The following is a 27,513-nucleotide window of genomic DNA, read 5'->3' on the forward strand; positions in this document are numbered from 1 at the left end:
CCTCAGTTGTCCCTAGTTGTGGACAGATTCTCCATTTAGTCATGTGTGATATATCATATAATTCTCTGACTCGGAGGGTTCGGCTGTGCTTGCTGACTGTCAGCCTCCAAACAAACCGAGAAGCAGGAGCGATTGCTGCCTGATGGTCGAATGCAAAGACGCACAGCGCTGTAACTGCAAGTATCATTCACTGGGTGTGAGGGGAACATTTTTATTTTAGTTTAAACAGAGCTGTTGATTCTTCTGTTTCAGTCTTTACTTTGAAGCTTGTCTCACCCAGTGTCTACACTGCTATCGTGGTCATTCTCACTTTAGTCATTGATCTGAAAGCTGCAAAAGTGCAAAAGGAAGAAGGTGGCATGTCGGGTGTGAAGTAAGATGAGCGTGTTAAATATGTTCCTACATGAAACAAATGAAGTCTAGTTTCCAAGAGATAAAGTGCTGAATAGAAAAGTACACAATAAATGCTCTGATCAGTTTCTTGACAAATTAAAAATTCAGTTCAATTCAATTCAAATTTTATTTATGGGACAAAAGACACTCTGTGGAAGAGAGCCAGAGATGAATAATAACTAATGATTAAATGCAGAGTGGACTATAAACAGAATGAAAAGAGATGAGCGAAAGAGAAACACTCAGTGCATCATGGGAACCCCCCCCCCCCCCAGCTGCCTAGGCCTATTGCAGCATAACTAAGGAGTGGTTCAGGGTCACATGATCCAGCCCCAACTATAAACTTTATCAAAAAGGAAAGTTTTAAGCCTAATCTTAAACATAGAGAGGGTGTCTGTCTCCTGAATCCAAACTGGGAGCTGGTTCCACAGAAGAGGGGCCTGAAAGCTGAAGGCTCTGCCTCCCATTCTACTCTTAAGTATCCTAGGAACCACATATATTTAAATATATAATAGTTTCATTTTTTTTACTCTCTGTTTAATCAGCACTACTGTAGTGAAGTAGAGGAATCCTGATAAAGTCTGAGAGTTTGTTTCTGTCTGAGCAGAAACAGGATTTGAATGTTGAGTATAGACTGCACTGTGTAGCAAATGTATGTATGGTTTGCGCTTCAGACTCAGCTCGACAGTTACATCTAGTGGCTTGACAAATTTACTGCAACTTTAAAATAAATAAATAAATAAATAACATCTGTGATTCTATTTCACGGCTGCAGCAATGGTATGAATGATTTCTAATTTAAACATTTTCTGCCACCCCAATAAAGTCATAACTGTACATTTGGACCACCAAAATGAGTGGTGCATAGTTTTATTAGTTACATTCAAGGCAGATATTTTCTACAAGTCATATCTCCAAAACAATACAGATGAATAAATATCAGCACAGCCTACAGAGAAAAAATTCAGTTTGACTTTGGTGTGAACTGTAACTACTATTACTGCTGCTATTTAATTTTATTAGGAAACTTCACACACAATACACACGACATACATCTGCACGACATACATATCAATCCCTACCCCACACTCAGCAGTCGATGTAACATGTTCATCACCCTCAGCGTGTTTCTACAACCTCGCCACAAAAAATACAAAATGAGAGGAAAAAAGAAAAATCTACGTTGACAAAAGTATTCACTCGTCTGCCTTCATACATATATGAACTTGAGTGACATCCCATTCTAAATCCATAGGGTTTAATATGATGTCAGCCCACCCTTTGCAGATATAACAGCTTCAACTCTTCTGGGGAAACTTTAGGTTTAGGAGTGTGTTTATGGGAATTTTTGACCCTTCTTCCAGAAGCACATTTGTGAGGTCTGAAGCCTATCCCAGCTGTCATAGGGTGAGAGGCAGGGTGCACCCTGTACAGGTCACCAGCCTGTCGCAGGGCTGACACAGAGAGACAGACAACCATTCACACTCACACTTATGGACAATTTAGAATGACCAATTAACCTAACCCACTGACAGCATGCACTCTGAAGGCTAAAGTCTTCAAATTCTGCTTCGGCACAAACAGGAACCAACTCTCAAACTTCAGCAGGATTCTCACCCTGACGCTGCTTAACCAGAGATTTGTTATGGAATATGAACTACTCATTATTGATTAGAGAAATTATGTCCTGCCTTTTCATGCAGCCCTTAACCCCTGTGACTTTAGCTCAGGAATCCTCAAATCCAGGCCTCGAGGGCCGGTGTCCTGCAAGCTTTTGGATGCGTCCCTGATCCAACACACCTGAATCAAATAGCTGAATTATCTCCCCCAGAGGTGGGAAGTAACGAAGTACAAATACTTTGTTACTGTACTTAAGTAGATTTTTTAGGTATCTGTACTTTAATTGAGTATTTATTTTTCTGAGTACTTTTTACTTTTACTCCCTACATTTTTACACAAGTATCTGTACTTTCTACTTCTTTTTCAAACACACTCGTTACTTTTTAACACGTCAGAGAGAAGTTTGCACTTCCGGTCATTGTGCCGTCAAACATCAAACGATCTGAGCCTAAACGGAGGAATAATAACAGATAAGAGAGAATCGTACTGCGTATCCTCCATCCCCGGGGCTTATCGGGTAAAAAGGGATTAAATACGCAAACCCATATAATTTATGTCTCATTTATAGAGCTATAATCAGGGGTCACAGCGGGCCGGACCGAGTCTGTAAGTTGTGCTCGCGGGACATAAACAGCTTAGCTAGCGCTACTGAAGAGGAGCGAACATAAAGGGAGTAACGTGTGGCAGGTAAATGCAACATTTCTAAATGCTCAACAAATATCAGCAAACACACAAAGTGTGTGCAGTTTGTGACACAGTGTGTCTACTAGCTAAAAGAAGAGCTGCTGTATTTCAGGGAGAGAAAAGAGAGAAGTTCACTCAGAGATGGAGAAAGAGGAAGAAGAATTAAAAATGACTGGAAAACAAACTGAACTATGCTGACTTCAAAGATTGTATGAAAATACTGCAGTTTAGTGTGTAATAAACAGGTCAGTTTGCTGTACTGTATTTACAGTAAAGCTCTGTGTTGGTGCACAGAGGCTGTGTTCATGGTCAGAGTTACAGGTTACATCAGTGCAGCAGAGATGAGTTCGAATCAAAGCTGCTGATGCTGAGATTCATTCACTGAATCCAACATTTCTACAGCCTGTATGCTGTCAGTGTAGGGGATGGAGATCAGCTCAGATAGCTGTGAAATACTGGGTTACATCTTTGTGAGTTCACTTCATCCACACAGAGCAGTAAACCTCAGAGCAGCAGCAGCAGGTCAGCTGATCACAGCCTGCACACCAACATCATTTACTGCAGCTCACAATAGAAAGTTGTGATTCTTCTCCCCATGCAGATCCGCTACAGCTGATCTTAGGGTTCCTCCACCTTCTGAATCCCACTGTAACCCCTGAGTATCCTCATGTTTGTGTTTAGGTGGAGGCACAGTCACCCTCTACTATGGAGGACATGGAGAACAGAGCTGTGTTTAAATTAACTTTCACAGTTTGTGTCCTACATAACAGATTCAAGCTGAGTGCATTCATTAAAATTAACATTTAGATTGGAATAACATGTTTTCTCATTAATATTATTTATATTATTACAATAATATATAATGAGGTTCAGTTAGCTTTACAGAAAGATAGCAGGTAGAAACGTCCTCCAAAGAACTACTTTTACTCTTACTTTGAGTACATTTCAGAGCCTGTACTTTTTTACTTTTACTTAAGAAGTTGAACCAGTACTTTACTTTTACAAAAGTATTTTTTAACACTTAAGTAGAAGTACTTGTACTTCTACTTAATGTACAGAATCTCAGTACTTTTGCCATCCCTGACCTCCTCAGTATGCAGTCAAGTTCTCCAAAGTCCTGCTAATGACTTCTACATTTGACTGAGGTGTGTTGAAGCAGACGCATCTAAAAGCTGCAGGACACCGGGCCTCGAGGCCTCTGTTGCGTGTGTAATACTAAGCACAGAGAACCAGAAAGTGAGCATTGGCATAGCTGTTTTAATGAACGCTGCAACACGGCTAAAACCCATACAACAACGGGGCTGTACTTTCTTAGGTACGTCTTTTCCAAAATACCCCCAAGCCACCACGGGGTGGCACAGTTTACCCCATAACAGCCTCGCTTTAAAGATCCCTCCTTCAGCTGTTTTGTGTGGAAACACTTACGAGATGTCCCTACAAGTTTTCAGCAGGTGTGAAGTGAAGACACTGGTTGAGGCAAACTCCAAATAAAGACAGAAACAGTGAAAATGAACACAGTTCTTTATTAGATTTGTAAAAATGGGTGCTACAGAGTCATTTATTTTTGAAGACTTTCTCCTCTCGCCGCACGAATGAGCCGTCGAGTTAGAGCGCTGCTCATCTTTACGTTCAACCATCAGAGATTCATCTCAATGGTGACATTTCCTGTTTCTCCGTGTCTCTGAAGGCTGACAGCTTTCGAGCCCCACTGAATCCTCAGAGTCAGAGAAAGACGTGTGATACTGCGCATGACTGAGCCGAGAGTTTGTCCACAGGTATGGAAAACTCTCCGGCTCAGCCACAGGAGTGAAGTTACAATACTCACCAGCGGAGAGAGAACATGCCCCCCGCTGTAACCGACACGACTCCACCACCTTAAATTTGGGTTCAACATGGCCTCCGCACCCCACGGAGCAATCTGAACTGCGTTATCGGTTCTTTGAACGTTATCGGTCGCCATACGCGTGTGCACCGTTCCACCACTAACCTAATCGTGCCTGATACTTGTATTAGCTTTGGGCAGCAGCCGCGCTAAAAACAGCGTTTCTCCTCTAACGCTCAGTGCAATGGCTGCTCGGTGCAGCGTTACTTCTTGGACCCGGTTCCGGGGCTGCTTGGTGCGGCAGTCGCGCTAAAAGCAGCGTTTCAACTCGGACCCGCGCGAAAACCCGCGTTTCTCGTTGGATGCTCGGTGCAGTGTATGGAAATTTCAAGTTACGGATGGCGATTTTTTTTTTTTTTTTCAGTGGAGGAAACAAGCTTCCATACCGCGCTAAAAGCAGCGTTTCTCCACGTACACTCGGTGTGGTGACCGGGTTAAAAAACAGCGTTTCTCCTCGGAGTGGAGGCTGTTCGGCGCAGCGGCTGCGTTAAAACCCGTGTTTCTCGTCGGATGCTCGGTGCAGCGACCGAATTAAAAGCAAGGTTTCTCCCCGGACTCGGTTCGGGGGCTGCTTGGTGCGGCTGTCGCCGTAAAAGCAGTGTTTCTCCTCGTACAGTCGGTGTGGTGGCCCCGTTATAAAACGTTCCTCTTCGGAGCGGCGACCGCGCGAAAAGTAGCGTTTTTCCTTGCGCGCTCAGTCCTGCACCCAAGAATTAAACAGTGTTGCTCCTCTGAAGATCGCTGTCAAAAATGTGGCAAGAAACTCTCGACCCGAAAGGTCAGCGCGGCCAGAGTAGGAAACGCGGCTTGCTCTTAGAATCAGTGCTTCCACTGACCAACCAGCCCCTTCAGCGGTCGTCTTAGTGTGGCGGACATGACCGTCACAATCACGGTTATTTTGGGGGTCATAAAGTATTTCAGTCTTTTTTTTTTTTTTAAATAATCTACTGAAAATCAACACAGTTTAACAACACAGCAACATTTATACTTATTTGATACACTTTTATTGTAATATCCCAGCACACATTACAGGAAACTGTAACACCTCCCCCTTCTTCCAGTTCACTTTACAACTGTTAAGAAAACAAAAGACCGCAAGTCCAGTCACAACTATACTCTTGTTTTTTTATGTGTGTGTGTGTGTGTGTGTTGAGTTTCGTTTCTTTGAATAGCAGTATCATAACTGACAGAAGAAAACATCCAATCAGGCTGAAACACGTGTTTGACAAGTTTAGGATTATCAGCGGGCTGATGTGAAGGAAGTTCTTAACCAGAGAACGTTTTCTTCATATTACTAGAAGGCACAGACCCAGATGCAGCTCCTGTTGTGATTTAGGGTGGTTTCCCGGTCATATTTGGCTCTAATGTTACTGTGTTCATCTTCTTTAGACACTGTAGTCACATTCACATGACATTCACAAGTCACAAACACTGTCAGGACTGCAGGCTCCTGTGTGTTGATCAGATTTGGAGAAGCTACTTTAAATTTTACAGGATTGGACGAGCACATGAACAGGACCAGTGGTGGAATGTAACTACAAACACTTTAAGTGTGAAAGCTGTCTGAAGGCTTTTCCTCCAATCAGACCTTGCCAGTGTTGTGACCAACACACTTGTGCAACCTTTTAGGTGAAAATCTCTTCATGTGCTTACCTCAGTTTCTCTTGTGCCCTCTCCTAGTGTGTCCCACGGCTCGCTGGCAGATAAACTGTGCTCACTCTCCGTCTTTGTATCTGTGTCAGTCTGCATTTGGGATCACTTGTTCTTGATTGGATATGACGGGTTTGGATGTAAATATTGTATTTTGTCATTTATAAGTATTAGATAGTAAATTATATTTTGATGCAAAACCTTTTGTACAACTACTTAAGCAGGATTACAGCTTTTACTTAGACTGGGCTGAATGTTAATTTTGTCACTTTGTAACACTGTTACACAAACAGCTTTCCAGGTCTTGTGCAGCACCACTAGACTGCTCATGTACCCAGTGTGTGTGTGTTTGTTTTAATAACTCACTCTTAAATTAAATCACTGTCATTCATTGCTTGGAGAATATTTCTGCTACCTGTTTGTCCTCTGCTTAAGACACTTAAAGTAAACTGGACCCTGTTAATAAAATTTACTGCATAGTCCACTCAATTTACATATAACAAGAAGTTTTTAAATCTAAAAGCAAATGATTGCGCTAAAGATTCTGTTCAATACCAGGCAAATGCAAAACATCTTTAGCATTTCAGATCACACCGTGTACTTTATTGGTCACTCATATTGTCATACTTGGAATACTGTGTGGAAGTCAGTTACAACACATGCAAAACTTCACTTCAACCATTATGTTAACTTCCAAAAAGAGCCATCAGGACCATTAATCAAAGTCAGATATAATATGTTGCCAGGAAAAGTACAGAGTAGGGCTGCACGATATATCGAAAAAATATCGTCATCGCGATATTGGCACGTGCGATAGACATATCTAAAAAATGCGCGATAATTTCTAATTATTTAATGTATAAATCACGTCTTTCTTTATGTCCGCACTTTGACCAATCCCGCGCGACCTTAAATGTGAAGGTGCCGCGTCGCTATTGGCCAGAGCGAGCACATGCTCTCAGCGGCGCAGGGAGCACGTACACACACAGAAGGAAAACAAGCATGGCGGGAATTGAAGAGACGAGTCGAGACGAAAACAGAGAGCATTTGGGACGACTACGGTTTTTCCACACAGGACGAGTCACAGACACAAGTTCTTTGCAAGTCATGCCGAAAAATCGTGGCTATGTCAAGAGGAAACACGACAAACCTCCTTCAATACAACCACAAGGAACTTTACAACGTATATTTAACATCTAAAAACCCACAGCCTACTCCGGTAAAGTCAAGCAAACGAAAGGCAAGTTCACAAACTAACATAAATGATAGTTTCGCTTCTGCCGCTCCTTATGAGAAGGCAGAGCTCAGTGAAGTGGATTTTTATGCTAGCACTACTGACTTGTGGTCCAGTCGAACCACTGAGCCATACATGAGTTTTACCGTGCACTTTTTGACATGCAAATTTGAGCTCATTACACGCTGCCTATAAGTAGCATACTTCCCCGAGACACACACTGGTGAAAACATTGCTGCTGCCCTGCGGGATGTTTTGAACAACTGGAACTTGCCCAAACACAACAAGTGGCCATCACAACAGATAACGGAGCGAACGTGGTGAAGGCTGCTGAGGTCAACAACTGGTTCAGAGTGCAGTGCTTTGGCCATCGCCTGCATCTGGCAATTGGTAAGTGTTAAAGATAAAAAATTACTCTCAAGACATATAGCCCTAATGTACTATAACATTTAAATGAAAAACAAACATGTGAACATGTTTGTTTATATGTTAAATAAATGCAACATTTGAAATGCATATTTGTTGTTGGTATACATTTTATAGATTTTTTTTTTCTTATTGGTCATGTATATTGCATTTTTAGGTAAAAAGAAAAAATATCGCGACAATATCGTTATTGCAATACTAGACCTCCATATCGCATATCGCACTAATTTCCAATATCGTGCAGCCCTAGTACAGAGGATGTTTTTTTAACAGAGAAGGGGAAAATAACCTGAGGGGGGGAGTTAAACCTGAAGCTTCTACGAGCAACAATTTAAAGTTTTTGTATTTCTGTTTGGAGTCAAATATTGGAACAGATTTCCAGTGAGTCTACAGCAAAGTTCAACATTATTCAGTTGAAAAGAGATTTTCAAAACATGCTTCTGGAAGGATGTGAAATTGATAAGTGATGAATATGTTTCTAGTAAGACAAATTAGTATGTATAGTTATACAAATTAAAATATCTAGATTTATACATGCACTATGTTCCCAAAAGTATTCACTCACCCATCCACATCATTGAATTCAGGTGTTTCAATCACTTCCATGGCCACAGGTGTAAAAACCAAGCACCTAGGCATGCAGACTGCTTCTACAACATTTGTGAAAGAGTGAGTCGCTCTCAGGAGCTCAGTGAATTCCAGCCTGGTACTGTGATGTCCAGTTGTGAAATTTCCTCTTTACTAAATATTCCACAGTCAGCTCTTAGTGGGATTATAACACAGTGAAATTGACTGGGAATGACAGCAACTCAGCCACATGGACAGGACCAATCTAAAATCACGGAGCGGGGTCAGCAGATGCTGTGGCGTGTACTGCACAGAGGTCACCAACTTTCTGCAGAGTCAATCGCTGCAGACCTCCAAACTTCATGTGGCCTTCAGATTAGCTCAAGAACAGTGTGTAGAGAGCTTCATGGAATGGGTTTCCATGACTGAGCAGCTGCATCCAAGTCTTACATCACCAATGCACAATGCAAAAGTGTCAGATGCAGTGGGGAGAAGCACTCTGCCACTGGACTCTAGAACATTTGAGACGTGTTCTCTGGAGTGATGAATGTGTTTTGTTTTTTCAGGAGTTGGGATCAGCCTCTTAGTTCCAATGAACTCTTAATGCTTCAGCAGACCAAGACATTTTGGACAATTTGATGCTTCTGACTTTGTGGGAACAGTTTGGGGATGGCCCCTTTCTGTTCTAACATGACTGCACACCAGTGCACAAAGCAGACATGGATGAGCGAGTTTGGTGTGGAAGAACTTAACTGGCCTGCACAGAGGCCGATAGAGCACCTTTGGGATGAATTAGAGTGGAGACTGTGAGCCAGGCCTTGTTGACCAACATCAGTGTCTGACTTCACAGATGTGCTTCTGGAAGAATGGTCAGAAATTCCCATAAACACTTCTAAACCTTGTGAAAAGCCTTCCTAGAAGAGTTGAAGCTGTTATAGCTGTAAAGGGTGGACCAACATCATATTAAACCTTCTGGATTAAGAATGGGATGTCGTTCAAGTCCATATGTGAGTCCATATGTGTATGAAGGGAGATGAGTGAATACTTTTGGCAACATGGTGTAGATTTTTCTTTTTTCTTTCTCACTTTTTTTTTTTTTTTGTGGTGAGGGTGTGGAAACGTTCTGAGGGGAAGTGGAGGATGACAAACATGTTACACTGGTAGAGTGTTGAGCGTGGGGTCGGGATTAATGTGTGCGTATTTCTTCCTACTCCATTTCTGAACTTGATAATTGAGTTATTTCATATCATAAGTAATTTGTTTGATTTTGTTTGCACACGTGTGTGTGTGTGTGTGTGTGTGTGTGTGTGTGTGTGTGTGTGTGTGTGTGTGTGTGTGTGTGTGTGTGTGTGTGTGTGTGTGTGTGCGTGCGCATACAGTACCAGTCAAACAATAAGTGGGTCCAAATCTTTGACTGGTACTGTGTTTGTAAGTGTATATATTGGTTTGTTGTTTTGTGTGTCTGAAGTAAAAAGTCATCATCGTTTTTAGCAGCTGATTCCATTTTTACTATTTCTGTTGTTTTGTGCTGAGAACGGTTACCAAAGCCTCTGTGGTTAGACAGTTTTTCAGAGCTGTTGATCGCAGTGTGACATTGTTCTAAAACACATTGGCTGGATTATTTCTAGAAATAAAAAAACATTCAGAGAAGTTTATATTTTAATAATTTTTTATAGCAAATTGACAAGTTTAATTCTGTGTTTCTCCATCAAATCAAATATTTTACAGACCTAGCTTTAATCCTGAAGCTTTAAACTTTCAATAATCATTTTTATTCATTCTGGGGTTTTTTGGCTGACTTGAGATTCTTTTGTGAAGCTTTGCTTATTTAAACATCCACACAAACATTCATTTAAAGTCGTCTTTGAGTCTGTACCCTCTTTATCCTAAAACTCCTCACAGAAGGATCTGTTTAGCTGTTAAGTGTGTCGTTACTGTTGCCAGATTATTCCTCTTACACTGCCATCACAGATCTACCTGAGCATGCTTGTAAGTCAACATTATTGATCATTTAAAAGTTGCTCACTAGTTGACAAATATTTTGCCCTTTAATTGTAGCTACATTTTACAGACTACTGACTCACACGTTCACACATCAGTGACCTGCCTGCCTGCTATTCTTTCACTGCATATTTCACTCTTCACTGTCAGCTTTTTCTTGAATATGCAGTATATGTGTGCACTGTCCCGTTGCAGCTGATGAAGTTAATCATTGAAACAGTTGTAAATCAGAGTCTGTCACTCTCTTAAACACTGAAGAGGTTCATCAGCTTCAATGCAGCTAAAACTGTGCCGACAACAACGAGAAGGTCAACACTGTCTGTGGTGTGACCACAGTTATCAAACTAGGACACAACTTATACTCACTAACAATGTGCCTTCATTTCTTCATGTCAAAAAAAAAAACCATTTGCTTTTGGCTCTCACATGCTGGATGTCAGAAACTGTAAAATGTTTATCAACACAGATGTGAAACGGTTTAAACCTCACTGAAGTCACCATATTGTTTGCATGCATGAGCTGAGGGCACGAACAAAACTGTTCTGATGCATTTGTGTGGTTTTTCCAGGATGTGTGACTGTTGTTCAGTTCAGTTTGGTGTTCAGAGTTTTGAGATGAGGGTGAGAAATGGGTGAATATGAACAGTTTTTATTTTGAGACAGTTTAAATTCAAATTTTGGAAGTTTTGCAATAACACAGAGCATGTTAAATGATGCAGATTTTAACGGCCAGTGTAAAAAAAAAAATGATGATGATTTAAACACAATATGTTAACAAAATTAAAAACATCTGGCTTTAACATGGAGTCTAAAGCTTTAACAAAAACAGGCTTAATTCTATAAAACCATTACATATTGCAGAGCACTAAAAGACACGAGCATCAGAACTGAGCTGTGCAATGCTGTAAAAAATATTTTGGGTGCCAGGCTATAAAGCATGAAGTTAACTTTGTCATATTCACTCAACCCACAGCCAGAACGGCTACATCCTATCCACTGACGACCTGCGTGGTGACCACCGTTGAGCTGGCGGTCTGCAGGCCGGCCCTGATCTTCACCTCACGACGCATCTGGCACCAGACACACAGGTAACACCAACATATTTTACAGCAGTCGTCACAGCACGAGCCCTGCAGGATGGAGAAGAGAAGAGAAGAGAGGATGTTAGAATAGATAAACGTTTAACTGTTTTTCTATGTATCACAATGTGTTCATCATAAACATGCACATGACCATCAGATTGTAAGCACAAAACATACTCACACACACCCGGACCCTCCAGGTGAGGAAAGCAGGTAATGCCTGCTTCCTGACGTCACACACACATACACACACCCCCACACACTCACGTGACACTAAAATAAAAGAGCCGGCAGGAAGAAGGAGGTCAGACTCTCTTTGAGACACACACACAAGTGTTAGCTGACTGAGACTCTCCCTGCAGGTAAAAAGATCAACTACGGGTTTCTGTGTCTTTCTTTATTTAACGGTGGTCCGAACCTAACATAGGAGACAGAGGGGATCAAGCAGCAGGAATTATTGTTGTTTAATTTATAGCTGTCATAGTTGTAACTACCATATCAGCAACAGCACTAGCTTAAAAAAGAGGTGGATGTAAGTGTTGGTTTAAAACTGCTCACTCAGATTCTTAATTGCACTGAACTTGACTAGAAAGGGAAACGTGTGGTTCTCCATTTGGATGGAGTCTGATTTACAGTAGAGTAATCTCAGCGTCCACGTAAATGTGAGCCAAAAGTTTCTTTTTCTTTGAGCTCTGCTTTGGTCTCTTTAGCTGTTAAAAGCTCCATTCAGTGGAGACGTGTTCTTTAAAGTGAATGAATCACGTTTCTCCATCTGGCGAACAGATGGATGAGTCTGGGTTTGGTGGTTGCCAGGAGAACGGTACTTGTCTGACTGCATTGTGCCAAGTATGAAGTTCGATGGAGGGGGGTTTATGGCGTGGGGTTGTTTTTCAGGGGTTGGGCTCGGCCCCTTAGTTCCAGTGAAAGAACTTGTCATTTCATTTTTAAGGTCAAAGGTCAGGGTCACCAAAATTTTACCAAACTGTATAAACTCCCTGTCTTTTTTTGCAAGGCTCTGTGGAGTAGAGTCTGCTCCTGGTCTTCACACCACAGGAGTCCAGGAGCAGCATGCAGCAGCAATATCTCTCATCACTGGCAGACTGTTAAAATTCAAATCATTTTTTCCTATCTCCATCCATCCATTCTCTATCGTGATGAAATTTGGTACTCAGATATAAACTATTACTGATAACTGTCTTTTTCTAATTTGAATTAAAATGCTCACAATAATGCAAAATGAACTAAAAACCCTACACAAAAATCACACACATATGTAATTAATATCTTGGCACATGTTTGTCTTTTTTTCTTGTAGTTTTAGAAGATGCTATTAGCACAGAGTTCCCCAACCCCCCCGGCCGTGGACCTGTACCGGTCCATGGGTCATTTGGCTGCACTGAAGGAATAATAAAGAACAGCTTTTTAAAATTAATATAATATTCAACAAACCTCACTAGGATACGTTGACCAAATTGACAAAGCCTAAAGCTGAAGACATTTCCTTTATATTTCTATTTTACTTTTGTTACTTTGTTGCTACTACTGTAGATACTGTGCAGACACTTGGGGATTTTTTTTTCCCGAAAACTTACTGCTTAGTTTAGTTTCTGAACTTGATTTTCAACTACAATAACCTTGTCCCTCCCTCCCTCCCTTCCAGCCTTACAGAGATGTTGTAGCGATCTCTGATGGACTTGCGGAGTAAGCAGGACACCACACCACAGGAGTCCAGGAGTGGCATGCAGCAGCAATAGCCATGTTTCCTGGCTGTATCACACTGCATGCAGGGGAAACACCAAAGGGCACAGCAGCCTCGAGGGAAGAAGAAAAACATGCAGAGACACAGTGTCTGTATGAGGTTATTCCAGCATTCAGTAAGTTTTCCTTCAACAACCTGCTGATGAATCCTGTGGTTTATATGCTGACTTTATCTGAATAAAAGTCTCAATGAAAGTCTGAAGAGATGATTGATGTAGAAATCGTTGGTGTTTGTAGGGTTTTTGGACTGACTTACAGGTGCCCATATCAGAGAAGCAATCACACAGGCCGGTGCTCCACTGCCCAGGATTCTGTGCGGTGTGGGTGACTGTCACCACCTGGGTGGGTTGTTGGTAGACAGCCATGACTGGAGGAAACAAGGCAGAAATGGAGACACAGAGTTTAAGGTTATAGTGGATGACAGGATGACAAGATGCTCCTGTGTATGGAGAAATCCAATGCTAGAATATGAAAAAGGTTAGCTGGTTTGAAACGTTGTTGACCACAGTGTGGCCATTGTTCATGTCCAGCTTTCTTAAGACCCCATCACAGCATTTCAATTAGGTTGAGATCTGGACTTTGACTGGGTCGTTGTAACACTTTATTTTCTTTTTCAGTCATTCTTTTGTAGGTTTGCTGCTGTGCTTGGGCTCATTGTGCTGTTGCAAGACTCAAATTTTAGTTGTCAGAAAGATGGCCTCACATTTGATCACACTTTCTGCAAGACGTCTGTTTCCTGTTATGGCAAAACAAACCAAATCTCACACACACCTCCACCCTCCGTGCTTGACAGTTGGTGTGAGGTGTTTGTGCTCATATGCTGTGTTTAGTATTTGCCACATATGGTGCTGTGTATTACGGTCAAACATCCTCTGGTCTCATCTGTCCAAAGGACATTGCTGTGGTTTGTGAAACTTTGTAAATCTAAGCTGTGCTGCCATGTTCTCTGTAGAGAGAAGAGGCTTTCTCCTGGAAAACTTTCCAAACAAGTCACACTTCTTCAGTCTTTTTCTTACTGTACTGTCACAAAATTTTTTTTTTTTTTTAAACACCGTCTTTTTATTAGTTTGTTTTCCTTTATACACACAGAAAAAAACACCAGGTACGAAAGAAGCAAATGTAAAATAATACTACCCTTCAATCATACCCCATAAAAGAAAGAAATAAAAACAAAAAAACAAAATAGTAAACAAACAAACAAACAAACAAATAAATAATAGTAAATAAATACATTTCTGAAAATTAATCCCTACAAAGTAACCCCATTGAATCCCTCCCAGGTCACTGCCATAGGTTTACACTAGGGCTGCATAAAACGAGTATTCTATCGATTATTCCATCAATTAATCGAGTAATCGGATAAGAAATACTTTTTTTTAACAGTTTATCTGCATATTTTAACTTCCGTACTGCAGTTTTTCACCGTGTGAACAAACAGCGATGGATGGAGCAGCTACGAAGTTCTCTTTTCTTCACCTTGACACTTGCTGATCAGGTGGTTGATGAAGGACCTCCAGCTGTTTCCCAGTAAAGATTTTAATTGTGGTTACTAAAAGAAAAAGCTGCTGTTTTGGACGCTGGAAAAACATTTCCTTTTGCACTACTAGAGCTCACCGTCTCTATAACAGCTTCGCCTCTTTGCCCTTGCGCAGTTAAAACCGCTGCCTGCTATGAGTGTTTGGAAAAACTAGTGGCTGTGGGAGCCATGGCGCATGTGTGAGTAATGTTGTAATGCTTTGTATTCACAAGCATTCTCGAAAATACGTTTCTACTGCAGGTCTATATTTAGTCACTAATAAGGGATTAAAGTATAAAAAATATTCTGACGGAGCCCCTCGGTCCTGGTGGGCGGGCCTTCCGGTACCGAGCCATTGCTAGTGCCAATGGCCTGCGCTTGCTAGCAAACCAGTTCTGGTAGCTACAGCTGAAGTAAAGGCAAAAATAACAGCTGAAATTCTCAGCGAGTCTGTGGGGCTGGAATAAACAATGTTGAGCAGCCTTCGTATATTAAAATATGAATGGCGACCTTTAATGAAACCTGTTTGGTTTTTTGAGATAATTGATGGTAAAGCGGTTTCAAGCCTACGGGCCAAAATCTTGGCTAAGATTTTAACATCAGTATTCAGGAGAGAGATAGGTCTGTATGAGGCACATTCCATTGGATCTTTCCCCTTTTTTATAATCAGTGTGATACAGGCTTTGTAAAAAAGACTGAGGGAGGGATCCTAGTTTAAAGCAATCTGTGAGGATGGAACTAAGCTGAGCAGAAAGTAAGGTTGAAAATTGTCTATAGAATTCTAAGGGAAAACCATCCGGACCTGGGCATTTGCCAGATTGCATTGAGGCTATTGCTAAAGAGACTTCTAACTGAGAGATGGGTTCATCTAATCTATTTTTAAGTGCTGATGAAATTGCAGGAATGCGAAGTTTAGTTAAGAAATCATCAATCATGGTAGAGGTAGTTTGTGATTGTGAGCTGTAAAGCTTCGAATAGAAGTCCCTGAATGCATCATTAATTTTTCCGTGATCTGTGACTATATTACCATCCTGTTTTCGAATTTTAGGAATAGTTTGCCTTGCCCTAGAACTCTTAAGTAGGGTTGCTAACAGTTTATCGGTTTTGTCACCATGTACATAGAATTTAGATTTGTCATGCAAAAGCAAACGTTCGGCTGTGTGTGCTGTCAATAAGTCAAGCCTTGTTTTAAGTTCGACGCGTTTTTTAAAAAGTTCTGGGCACTGGGTTTGAGCATATTTTACATCAACCTCTTTGATTTGCTGCATTAGGTTATTCTGTTCACAGATGGATTGTTTTTTAAGTTTTGCTGAGTAAGAAATAATCTGGCCTCTGATGTAGGCCTTGAAGGCATCCCATACTATAAGGCTGGAAGTCTCTTGGGAAGAGTTAGTAGCAAAAAAGAAACTTATCTCATCCTGAATAAATTTTAAGAAGTTATCATCTGACAATAGAGTTGAGTTGAAACGCCACTGTCCTGCTCTTAGGGGAAGGTGAGAAAAAGACAGGGACATAGTGAGTGGGGCGTGGTCTGAAATAATTATGCTCTTGGCACCGCTGGGCTGCATTATGCGAAGTCGGGCTGGGAAGAGAAGAGCCGGTTTCAGGCCCCCGCTTGTAGAGCTCCACCATGGTGTCCTTATATTCCGCGCGCTGGCTCAAGACATCTGGGCTGTAGTCCTCCACAATATGAAGAGACGAGCCTCGATATTCAAACTTCCCTCTTCTCCTGGCTTCCTGGATGATGAGGTCTTTGGTCAGGAACCGATGTAGGCAAATGATCCCCGGACGAGGTGGACGGCCTGCAGGCCGTTTAGCTGCGAGAGTGCGGTGTGCTCTGTCAAGCTCTGGTGGAGTTGGGAGAATCTCTTTCCAAACTAGCTCGCAGAGGAGGTTGGAGAAAAATTGAGTAGCTCGTCCACTTTCAGCGTCTTCAGGCAAGCCGAGGATGTGAATGTTCTGCTGCCTCCTGCGGCTTTCCAAGTCGGTAAGTTTATCCTTTAGCTTGGTGTCCTCGCGTAGAGCGGCACATGAGTTTTCGAGGCTAGCTACCCGCTGGCTCAGATCTTCTGTTACGAGCTCTAAAGAGGAAACTCGCTCTGCCTGTTCCTCCATAGCCTGTCGCACCTGGTCTAACTTGGAACTAGGGCTGCATAAAACGATTATTTTAGTAATCGAGTATTCTATCGATTATTCCATCGATTAATCGAGTAATTGGATAAGAAATACTTTTCTTTATTAACAGTTTATCTGCATATTTTAACTTCCGTACTGCAGTTTTTTGCCCGTGAACAAGCAGCGGTGGATGGAGCAGCTACAAAGTTCTCTTTTCTTCACCTTAACACTTGCTGATCAGGTGCTTGATGAAGGACCTCCAGCTGTTTCACAGATTTAATTGTGGTTACTAAAAGAAAAAGCTGCTGTTTTGGACGCTGGAAAAACGTTTCCTTTTGCACTACTAGAGCTCACCGTCTCTCTGCGCTTGCGCAGTTAAAACCGCTGCCTGCTATGAGTGTTCTGAAAAACTAGTGGCTGCGGGAGCCATGGCACATGTGTGAGTAATGGTGTAATGCTTTGTATTCACAAGCATTCTCGAAAATACGTTTCTACTGCAGGTCTATATTTAGTCACTAATAAGGGATTAAAGTATAAAAAATATTTTGACGGAGCCCTTCGGTCCTGGGGGGCGGGCCTTCTGGTACCGAACCATCGCTAGTGCTAATGGCCCGTGCTCGCTAGCAAACCAGTTCTGGTAGCTACAGCTGAAGTAAAGACAAAAATAACAGCTGAAATTCTCAGCGAGCACAACACACACAGACACACAGAGAGCAGTGGAGGCGTGGAAATGAATATCAGCAATAGTTGCCACCCGCCCGGCAAAGTACGGAACCCCGCATGTTACGGAGCCGTATTCCACGGAGTCCCGTAACATACCGGGTTCTGTATTTCACGAGACAGGTGGCAACTCTAGCGATGATCCACTCTTTGTTAAAGGAAATCCATCGCAGCGACGGAGAGCTTTTTAGTGCGTGAGTCACACTCCAGTCCAGTAGGTGGCGGTAATGTAGTTCTATGTTGGTTTGACAGCCACCAATAAACCCACAAAAAAAGACGATGGCGCACTAATGCTGCTAATGCTAGTGAAGAGCACCGCTTACACCAAGACAGCTGAGCACTGCGGAGTTTAAACGAAGCATTGGCACAGTAAATTTGTTTCGATAATTTTTTAGAATCGATGTAATCGAGTTAATCGCTGAATCGTTGCAGCCCTACTTGGAACTAAGCATGTTGGCTGAAGATTGGAGTTCAGATACCAGATCCTCTCGGTGTTGCTGAAACAATTCCGTGATAGCCTCCAGCGTCAAGCTGGCATCCTCCTTCTTATTTCCTCTCATATTCTTGCCAGCCATCTTCAGTAAGTAAGGAAAGTTTTAGAACCCTAACATGAATAATAGTATACCTGTGAGCGGTGTAAAAATAGCAATCTGTGGGGTGAAATTGGTTAATAGGTTGAACTTGACACCCGAGCAGTTCGTTACTACGTCTACCCTGTTCGCATGACAAACCGGAAAAGACTGTCACGAACTTTAACATTCAACATGCTAACTGAGGCCTGTAGAGTCTGAGATGAAGCTGAGATGAACTCTTCAGTTGTATAACTTAATACAACTGATCAAATATTTCTACACCTCCCACATCTCCCTACAACATATTGTTAAAATTTGGCACTCCTGGAGAAGATAAACTTGCCAGATTTACATCCATTATTTCTTGAATTAGCTGTTGATCGAAAATTACACAGACAGAAACTGGCTCACATCCAAGCGTATTTGTAGATGTAATGATTTCAAAATATATTTGTACCCAAATTCATCAGCTACTGTAATAATTAAGATGCTACCATGTGAGAGCTATTTAGTGCTCTTGAGTAAAGAAGCCGTTTAAATTGTAAATGCTTGTTGGGTTGTCTGCCTTCAGTCTTCTGCTTTAAACATCTTATTAATTATATCTTACTTAACATATTACACATGAAATCCGTTAGCTAACATTCATCCACATGTGAGCTAATGCAAATGAGTCTAACAGTCAGTGTTATTAGTTTAAAATCTAAACTTCTTCTAGCCTCTCTGTGCTGACCGTGATGATAATCATTAGACATCCAGTTGCTGCTTTTTAGAGGAAATATGAAGTGAATGAAGTTCATGTTGCCTGTGAATCTTCCTTTAACTCACAGCATCTTACTGATGGAAAAGATAACTCTACACTGAACAGTGTAGTTCACAAAGGCTGCTGACTGTCTAAAATGTTCTTCAGTATAAAAAGTTTTTCTTACCTTTCCTCTCTGAGCTTTCACTAACAGAGTGATAGCGTGTGGACCGATGGTGTGGTGTTCGTCTGTGAACAATAGTTAGGTTTTTTTCGGTAAATGAAACATCCGCCCACACCCTTATGCCCCAGCGTATATACCAACAGAGTTATGGCTGACAAGCTTCATACTCAGCAGATTATTTCTACTGTCATGAAAAGTTGATGTTGTGAGCTATTTGACTTCAGACTTAGAGGAGGTGCGTATGTCTGAATGTTGTCTATTATTGTTGTGCAGGAAGTAAAACTGTTTGGAGGACAGACTTAACACAGCATCTGCAGAATGATCCCCCTACTAGTCTGATGATTTCTTCTTTTGCATCAGGACATGTGATTTATGGTTAATGTTCTTGTTTTGGACTCAGCAGCCAGAGGTGATATCACAGAGGATTCCAGATGTTTCCTCCTTGTGGTTTGAAGCTGTTTGAATATTCACTAACTCTATACTAAGAGCTGATGTGAAGAGTCTAAGACACACACACACACACACACACACACATTGTCAAAACATTATTTTTCTCCACATAAGGCTGAAATTGTGTTAGATTTTAATACCTTGTGTTATAAATTGACAATTTTATTTTTGTGTTCCTCCACCAAATCAAATAACTGTCAAGTCACAAGTTCCTTATTTAAGCAGCTTTAATTATTGCTGCACTATATGCAAATGTCTTCATACACCTTGGAAAATCTTGTAGCTGCATTTCAGCTGATTTTAAGAATAAGTTTTATTTGAAGCAAACATGCAGCCCTGATGTTACATGATGAAAACGTGAAAGGGGACTGTTGTGTTGAAACGTGGAAGTTTTGTAGCCTTGAAACAAATTCCCAAAGTGTGGGAGAATCTCGTGTGAGGCGTTACTGGAGCAATGATAAAACATTATGCAAAATAAAAAAATTGAGTCTGATTGATTTCCTTTGTCTGCGCAACTGTTTTAATAGCCTCTGTACTCAGTCATGTGTGGACTAATGTCTATTTATTTAAGGACACTTTCTGGGTTGTAAATAAGTATTTTATATAAAAACGTGTTTAAAGCACACTGTTGTGCCTGCGGGTCACTAATTGCACACAGGCTTGCTGGGCTCTTCCTGTCCCTTCACAGACAAATTTATGTACTTTGCCTCATTTGGTGAACGTCAGATGATGCATGAAGCTTGGTACACCACAGGGCTGATCCAAGTGTTTATACAAATATGCAGTGTACATGTACATGGTGTTTATTTATATTATTAATACCTGGTTTATTTTCATACATCTCTACAACAGGACACATTAATGAGACATTTGAGTTTCTTCCATTTCTTTTCACATGCTTGTCATTCCACGAGAATTAGGTTTAGAAAACGTGTCCACTCACCTAAACACCGTCATTTACAACCAGGAATCACTGGGACAGCTTTCTGGATCCTGTGTTTACATGTGGAGCCACCTGCTTTACATTTAAATGCATGACTTCTAACTTGAACAGAAAGCCTGTCATGTGAATGTAAATGGCTGAAGTGCTGCTTCATACAGACCAACACCGTCCTCTGCAGTAAAACAGATGTTAGCACAGCCTCTCCTTGATTGTGTGTAGCTTGTGTTCAGCCTTTAGTCATTCTTGATTAAATTAAGATCAAACCTCCTTTCGTTCACTGAGCAGACTGAGGTGATGAATATTCACCAAAGACGGTCTCAGTTGGACTTTATTTGAACATTTTACGTTTGGAAGTTTCATCAAGTCTAATCTGCAGACTGATGCTGTTATTATTCAGCCCTCTGCTCACTCAACCAATCAGGATGCTTTCAGTTATCATTTTATGGTGGCTGCTTTTTTGGCTTAGGGGGCAATGGAAACAATATAGAAACACTGATATTACATCATGTCTCAGTAAAGCTTGCAAGATTTTCCTCTATCAGACTTCCTTCACCATCACCACAGTGATGCAGCGCAGCGCCCAGTGATGAGAAGTGGCATACAGTCATGAGTGTGCTTAATAGAACGGGTTTACTAAGAAAGCAAAGTAGGTTTCTGGTCCATGTGTTTGATCACATCAGATGTTCTGTGAGGCACAAGTTTTAACTTTTAGAAACATAACACAAAAACAAAAATACTAGTACCATGAAACAATCATTAGAGGGCAGAGTTGCAGTATCCTGCCTCCTAACCATAAATGACTGACGAGCTCTTTTGTGCAGCCCAACACGCGTGTAAGCACAGCCTCTCATTCTTTGCTTCCTGATCATGTGTAGCTTGTGTTTAACTTTTAATAGTTGATTGTCGATATGCAATATATATTTCTCCTTATGTTCTCTGAGTTTGGTGTGATAAGGAGCATTTACCACACATGCTCTCAGATATTTCCTGCAACAGTTTGAGGTTTAAAGTGAAACTGTGTCACATCTACAGACTCACTCTGTGTGTAAGGACTGTTGTTACAACAGCAAATCGATGTCATGTCACACCACCAAGAAGCTAATTTAACAGCTCCTTAACCTTGGTGGTGATGAGCTACTAATGTAGCCACAGCTGCTCTGGGGCAGTCTGACTTAAGCGTAGCTGCAATTTCGCGCCTACGGCCCCTCCAACCACCACCAAACACCAACCACACAATCACTTTCACAATTATATAAATACTTCATTTGCATCCATTTTGAATATATATATATATATATTCCATTTCAGTAATCAATCAAAATAATGCATCACAGTAAGTGCATTTGAATAGCTTTTATTTGAACACGGGTTAAACTTAACTCTGTAGAAGAAGAAAATTGCAATAAAAGTGATGACTATACGAAATAGAGGAATTTATTAAATGACCTGCCAACAATGCTCTAATACCCTCAACAACAACAGCAACCCAGTTGTAAGAGTGACATATTCCCACAGCCAGAACAATTACATCCTGTTCACGGAGCCTGTGCAGTGACCACCGACGAGGTGACAGGCTGCTGGGTTTCTCTGATCTTCAGCTCACGATGCATCTGGCACCAGACACACGGGTAACACCAACATAGTTTACAGCAGTCATCACAGCACGAGCCCTGCAGGATGGAGAAGAAGAGAAAGAGGATCAGGCAGCGGGAGTTACTGTTGTTCAGTTTGTAGCTGTAACAGTTTAAAATGTGGGGAATACTACAGTATCAGCAACATCACTGGCATCAAAATGCAGAGAGCCTGTAAGTGTTGGTTTAAGACTGCTCACACAGATTCTTAATTACTCTGGAATCAACACAATTATACCCACAGGAGGTTTTTCCTGTGATTTACTGAATGTGCTGAATTAAAATTTCATATCACCACATTACTAAATGCACTACAGAAGTAAACGAATGACTGCAGCAGGATGTTTAGAGATGTTTCCTTTTCATCACTGTGAGACAGTGGATACAAGCTGTAAATGCAACAGCTGGATGGAGCCTGATTCACAGTAATCTCAGAGTCCACTTGGTGAATGTGAGCCAAACATTTCTTCTTCTGTGAGAAACAGCTACCTGCTACAGCTGGATTCAAGGCTGATATCAGGCACTGCCACTTTTTTAATAGCAGTGCCTGATATGATAACTTGATATCAGTGCAACTAATGAGCTAATAACAAGGCAACTGAAAACTGAGGCTGGGATCTGCTCACAGAAAGACCTTCAAAAAATTGTAGAGCCTTTTATATGGATCGCAGGAATTGTATATTAGAAATTATGTATTGAACGCAAATACAAAAATATGCATTCACTAATAAGGCAGTCTTGGGGCCTTTGGGCGTCTATCCGCATCAGTTATCTGAAAATGCCCCAACCCGAGCAGCAACCTGCAGGGCTAAAAAATGAAGCCAACACAGAAGTTTCAAAACTGCACTTCCTCTAGTGGTCACTGAGCTGAACCTCTCAACCATATCTGTACTTTATGTTTCAGCTGCAGCAGAATTTTTTTTTTTTTTGGCCTTTTATTAAATTATTTATTAGATTTTATTCTAGAACAAAGTCTGGTATCTCTGATCTTTACCCAAACTTTTTTTTTTTTGTTGCAATTTAATCAGGATTTTTGGTTTGTTTGTTTGTTTTGTTTTGTTTTTGTCAAGTACTGATGGATACATCTGTGGGGAGAAGAGTTTTCTCAAAGAGCTTTTTTCATTGAAATGGAGCAAATCTACAAGAAAACATGCCGCACAGAGTCCTGCATCAGACTCAAATCCTGGCTGCTGTATTTCAGTCCTGAGGATACGTTTGACTGCTCACTCATGAGCTAAACCAGTGCCCCCAAACTGGGATCCACATTTTTGTTTTGTTTTTTGTAAAATTCTAGTGTTTTATGTGTTCCTTTAATTGCACTAAGATGTGTGTGCAGGAGATGTGTGTGTCTCTATGTAAAACATCATTTATTGACAAACCAATAAACAAACCACGGTGATGACCAAAAACAAAACGGAAGCTTTAAAATGCAGACTCAAACATCACAGAGGCCACAGCAGTCTTTTATATATATCTATAGCACACACACACACACACACACACACACACACACACACACACACACACACACACACACACCCCATCCTTAACCCAGGCTTACTGGGATGTTGTAGCGCTCTCTGATGGACTTGCGGAGTAAGCAGGACACCACACAGCAAATGTCCAGGAGCGGCATGCAGCAGCACCATCCATGTTTACTGGCTGTATCACACTGCATGCAGGGGAAACACCAATAGGCGCAGCAGCCTTAAGAGAGAAAAATATACAGAGTTGTTATATATTGTGCTATGTTTCATTAATAATAATTATATATCAAAGTGCAACATACATTTTGAAAGGAGTCATTTGTTTTTAATGCTGGACTCACATGCTGATGAACTCTACAGATGAATTCATAAGATAGTCAGAACTAGGTGTCAGTCCACTAAAAGAGCTTCTTGAATTTTACTGGCGTTCAGACTCTGCTACTTTATTGCAAACAAACTCTGAGGAGATGCTGATGTAGAAATCCGTGCTGTTTATAGAGTTCACTGTGTTAACTTACAGGTGCCCATATCAGAGCAGCATTCACAGAGGCCGGTGCTCCAGTGCCCGGGGCTTTGAGTGCTGGTGACTGTCACCACCTGGGTGGGCTGCTGGTAGATGGAGGCCATGCCTGGAGGAAACAGAAATAGCAGACTTGCAGACACAGAGTGGAGGGTTATAGTGGTCGTAGCTCCGGTGTGTGGAGAGATCCAATACTAGGATATGAGAAAGGTAACAGACTGGTCTAGAGCGTTACTGCCTACAGTGTGGCCATTGTTGCATGTGTAACAGGATGTTTCCTGGTTCATGTAAATCACTACAATGACCTGGAGTGAGGAGTACAAATGATTTGTGTGCAGCGTACACACAAAAATGTTCACCTTGTAACAAATGATATCACATTTACACATAGATATATGAATGTAAACCTAATAACTTAATGTATCAAGGATACAAATCCTTATGACAAGTACGGTCACCCCCCACTTTATTAGGTTTCTTGCTAGTACCAGGTTGGACCCCCTTTTGAATCCAGATCTCTCTTAATTTTTCATGGCATAAATTCACCAAAATTTTGCTGGAAATATTCCTCCTTCTTGTATATTCATGCATTTATCTTTTTGAATTTTACTCATGTGCATTACTTTGATTATAATTGCATGTGTAAGCTAGGTTTACATACCATAAATTAACTCTTTATATCCCTGAGGAGAGAGCTAACTGATCTGTGATGGTTCTCTGATGGTTGCTTTGTCTTGTAAAGCTTTAGGCCAAACACTGAGGTGCATATGCTGTTTTAAGCCTTACATCTATATGTAGAAGACATGTTACTCACACTTTATTGTTACTGAGTTTTATAGTCACCCCATTGTATTTAAGAATATTTCCATATACTGCACAGCCACACATTTGCACTGTTATCACCACAAAAGCTAAAGAGCAAAGAATCTTGGTGAGAATAAGTGGTTGAGAGGGGAGAATAGTTATTGACCTGTTCAAATATGCCCAGTCTGGTGATAGCAGTGCTTGGTCAGGTACATTTCAAACCATGTTCTGTGAAGTAATTGTGCAGATAGTACTATCTGCAGATTTCTGTATCAAAATCCTCTGTTTTTTCCATACTGCAAACATTTTCTTAGCTAGCAGTGTAATTCAGATCCTAGCATGTAACAGCTGATTTAATTTCAAAGCTCTGAAGCAAATTAAAACTTTGAATTTTTAAATGTTTATTGTGTTGCGTAGTTTTCTGTTTTAAACATTTTAATTTAAGGTAAAATTAAAAGTGTTTGTGTGAGATGTAACAAATAAAATTCCATCCATCGATCCATCCATCCATCCATCCATCCATCCATCCTCCTCCACTTATCCGGGGCTGGTTTGCGGGGGGCAGCAGACTAAGCAAAGAAGCCCAGACCTCTTTCTCCCCTGACACTTCCTCTAGTTCATTTGGGGGGACACCAAGGAAATCTCAGGCCAGCCGAGAGATACAATCTCTCCAGCGTGTCCTCGGTCTGCCCCAGGGCCTCCTGCCGGTAGGAGGAGGAGGATCCTTCCTCCTCTACTCTCAAGAGGAGGAAGGATCTGCTATCAGGCTCAGAAGGAGGGTTATGCTTAAATTAAGTAAATGCTTTGTAGAAACTTAAAAGAAAAGAAAAGAAAAAGAAAACTGACCCAACAAAACCCATGGACCATGACATGGTTTAAAACATGGCCAGCAGTTTGAACTGAAAGCTTAGGAACACTAACATGAAGCAAGATTAAACTTTACTGTATGAACGGTGGTTCCCATGTACCGTGAGGTAAGCACAGCGCTTTGAGGAAGCCAATGGTTGAGGTTGATGAAATAGCTTTTTAACCTCCTGCGTCCACATATGGGGACATTACATTTTGGCTTTGCTGCACCTTATACTTCATTGTGCTCAATAGTATTCTATACTTTGTTAAGTCACGTTGTTTTTGTTGTGTTATGCTACAAATAATCCCATTGTCCACATCTTTTTCACAAAAGTATATAACAACCATGCAAAAAAAAATAAAAAATGTAACTTCCTTTTCAAAGAGGAAGCTTAGTTTATATACATATCAGGTCCATCTAATCACAAATATCTAGGAGAAATTAAAAATGCATCGCAAACAGGAGCTCAGGTCTCAGGAGGTTAAAATACCACAAATACCAGATTAGCTCAGGCGATGAGCAGGTGACCATGCAGCACATGGCTGAAGTGCTCACTCCCCCTTTCCTATGATCATTGCTCCAATGTGTAAAAATGCCTTAAAAGAATAAGACAATACTTCATAATCCTTAAAACCTGAAAGATAAGAAAAAATATCTGGAGGTAGTTACTTATATGGTGATTATTATACACCATATGTGAATATGTTCATAACTGTGTATCTAGCTCTGTCCCCTCTCTTTTGTTTTCTTCCCTCTTTTTTCTCTCTTTTTATTTTTCTTCTTCTTACTCTTTCCTTCCTGCCTGTCAGACCTGGCAGTCATATTGTGCGACCAATGATCAAAATAAATGAATAAATAAAAGACAAACTTTAACAGGAGTAGCCTAGAGAGAACTTAAAGAGCTCTTCTTGTAAAAGCAAATGTGTTTGGTACAATAATGCATTCAGGTCATGATTCCATTTCTGAAAACTGACAGACATGACAGGCTTAAAAAAAACCAAACCTTTGTCTATATGTAATGAAACACAGACAGCACACCAATGTACCTGTGAACACTCTCACAAACATTTTCATGTATTACTAAATCACCCAGTTTACGTCTGCAGGATCATTAGACTCCCTGCTCTAACTTTAGTGTTCGATAACATCGCAGGAACATTAACTGAAAATGTCTTTTATCTCATGTCATTGCACGCATCAACAACCTAACTCAGTCTACTGCATTTCAACATACTGCTTTTAAACCTACCCAACCGAGATATTGCAATTTTAGAGTTTCACAACTACAAATAAGTTTGGGCACTTATTAAAACCTTCACAGTTACCCTGATATTTACATTATTTACAGTTATTAGGGTGTGCCTGGATGATCTGGTTTAGCCTCTGATGTGCCTCAGCACCTACCAGGTTGAAAACAGTTGAGGCTGTGAGCGCGCACACACACACACACATATTTCTGACTCTATATCATATATCACTATGAAGAGTTTTTGTCTTACCTTTTCTCTGCTTCTCTGAGCTTTGAAAAAAGGTCAAAAGTGTGAAAACTCAGCGTTCACCTACAAATCAGAATTGGCTGAGCACCCTGTAGCACTGTACCGCTGAAACATTGAAAATATTGTGAAACATTGAGAAACATTGTAGCTAACAGCCGTATAAATGTAAAATGCATTGTCATTTCCCTGT

The 27,513-nt window shown here is 41.0% G+C and overlaps 2 protein-coding genes and 1 long non-coding RNA gene across 3 annotated transcripts; 1 reads left to right on the forward strand and 2 right to left on the reverse strand.

Annotated features, from left to right (window-relative positions):
* Nucleotides 1-7,136: 7,136 nt before the first annotated feature.
* Nucleotides 7,137-13,671, forward strand: LOC115797285 (uncharacterized). Its single transcript, XR_004021399.1, has 3 exons — nucleotides 7,137-7,853; nucleotides 11,430-11,544; nucleotides 13,199-13,671. It is a non-coding gene; the product is annotated as an uncharacterized LOC115797285 (long non-coding RNA).
* LOC115797284 (placenta-specific gene 8 protein-like) lies at nucleotides 10,572-19,311 on the reverse strand. The gene is made up of 4 exons (XM_030753822.1): nucleotides 19,146-19,311; nucleotides 13,553-13,663; nucleotides 13,205-13,350; nucleotides 10,572-11,586 (listed from the first exon to the last, which is right to left on the reverse strand). The coding sequence occupies exons 2-4, from the start codon at nucleotides 13,659-13,661 to the stop codon at nucleotides 11,446-11,448; spliced, it is 396 nt and encodes a 131-aa protein (XP_030609682.1). The 5' UTR covers nucleotides 13,662-13,663; nucleotides 19,146-19,311; the 3' UTR covers nucleotides 10,572-11,445.
* Nucleotides 19,312-22,040: 2,729 nt separating this feature from the next.
* On the reverse strand, nucleotides 22,041-27,421 carry LOC115797471 (cornifelin homolog B-like). Its single transcript, XM_030754052.1, has 4 exons — nucleotides 27,327-27,421; nucleotides 24,172-24,282; nucleotides 23,728-23,873; nucleotides 22,041-22,205 (listed from the first exon to the last, which is right to left on the reverse strand). Exons 2-4 carry the CDS (start codon nucleotides 24,278-24,280, stop codon nucleotides 22,071-22,073), a joined length of 390 nt encoding a protein of 129 aa, XP_030609912.1. The 5' UTR covers nucleotides 24,281-24,282; nucleotides 27,327-27,421; the 3' UTR covers nucleotides 22,041-22,070.
* Between the last annotated feature and the right edge of the window lie 92 nt (nucleotides 27,422-27,513).

Source organism: Archocentrus centrarchus, chromosome 18 (genome assembly GCF_007364275.1).
Source record: "Archocentrus centrarchus isolate MPI-CPG fArcCen1 chromosome 18, fArcCen1, whole genome shotgun sequence".
NCBI classification, from domain to species: domain Eukaryota; kingdom Metazoa; phylum Chordata; class Actinopteri; order Cichliformes; family Cichlidae; genus Archocentrus; species Archocentrus centrarchus.

Bases quoted from the DNA above. Each gene is read 5' to 3' on its own strand.
- LOC115797284 (XM_030753822.1), bottom strand. From the start codon at position 13,661: ATGGCTGTCTACCAACAACCCACCCAGGTGGTGACAGTCACCCACACC. The intron at 13,351-13,552 runs GTAAGTCAGTCC...TCTTCCCTCGAG, and splicing joins CTTCTCTGATATGGGCACCT to GCTGCTGTGCCCTTTGGTGT. The intron at 11,587-13,204 runs GTAAGGCTGGAA...TCCATCCTGCAG, and splicing joins GAGATCGCTACAACATCTCT to GGCTCGTGCTGTGACGACTG.
- LOC115797471 (XM_030754052.1), bottom strand. From the start codon at position 24,280: ATGGCCTCCATCTACCAGCAGCCCACCCAGGTGGTGACAGTCACCAGC. The intron at 23,874-24,171 runs GTAAGTTAACAC...TTCTCTCTTAAG, and splicing joins CTGCTCTGATATGGGCACCT to GCTGCTGCGCCTATTGGTGT. The intron at 22,206-23,727 runs GTAAGCCTGGGT...TCCATCCTGCAG, and splicing joins GAGAGCGCTACAACATCCCA to GGCTCGTGCTGTGATGACTG.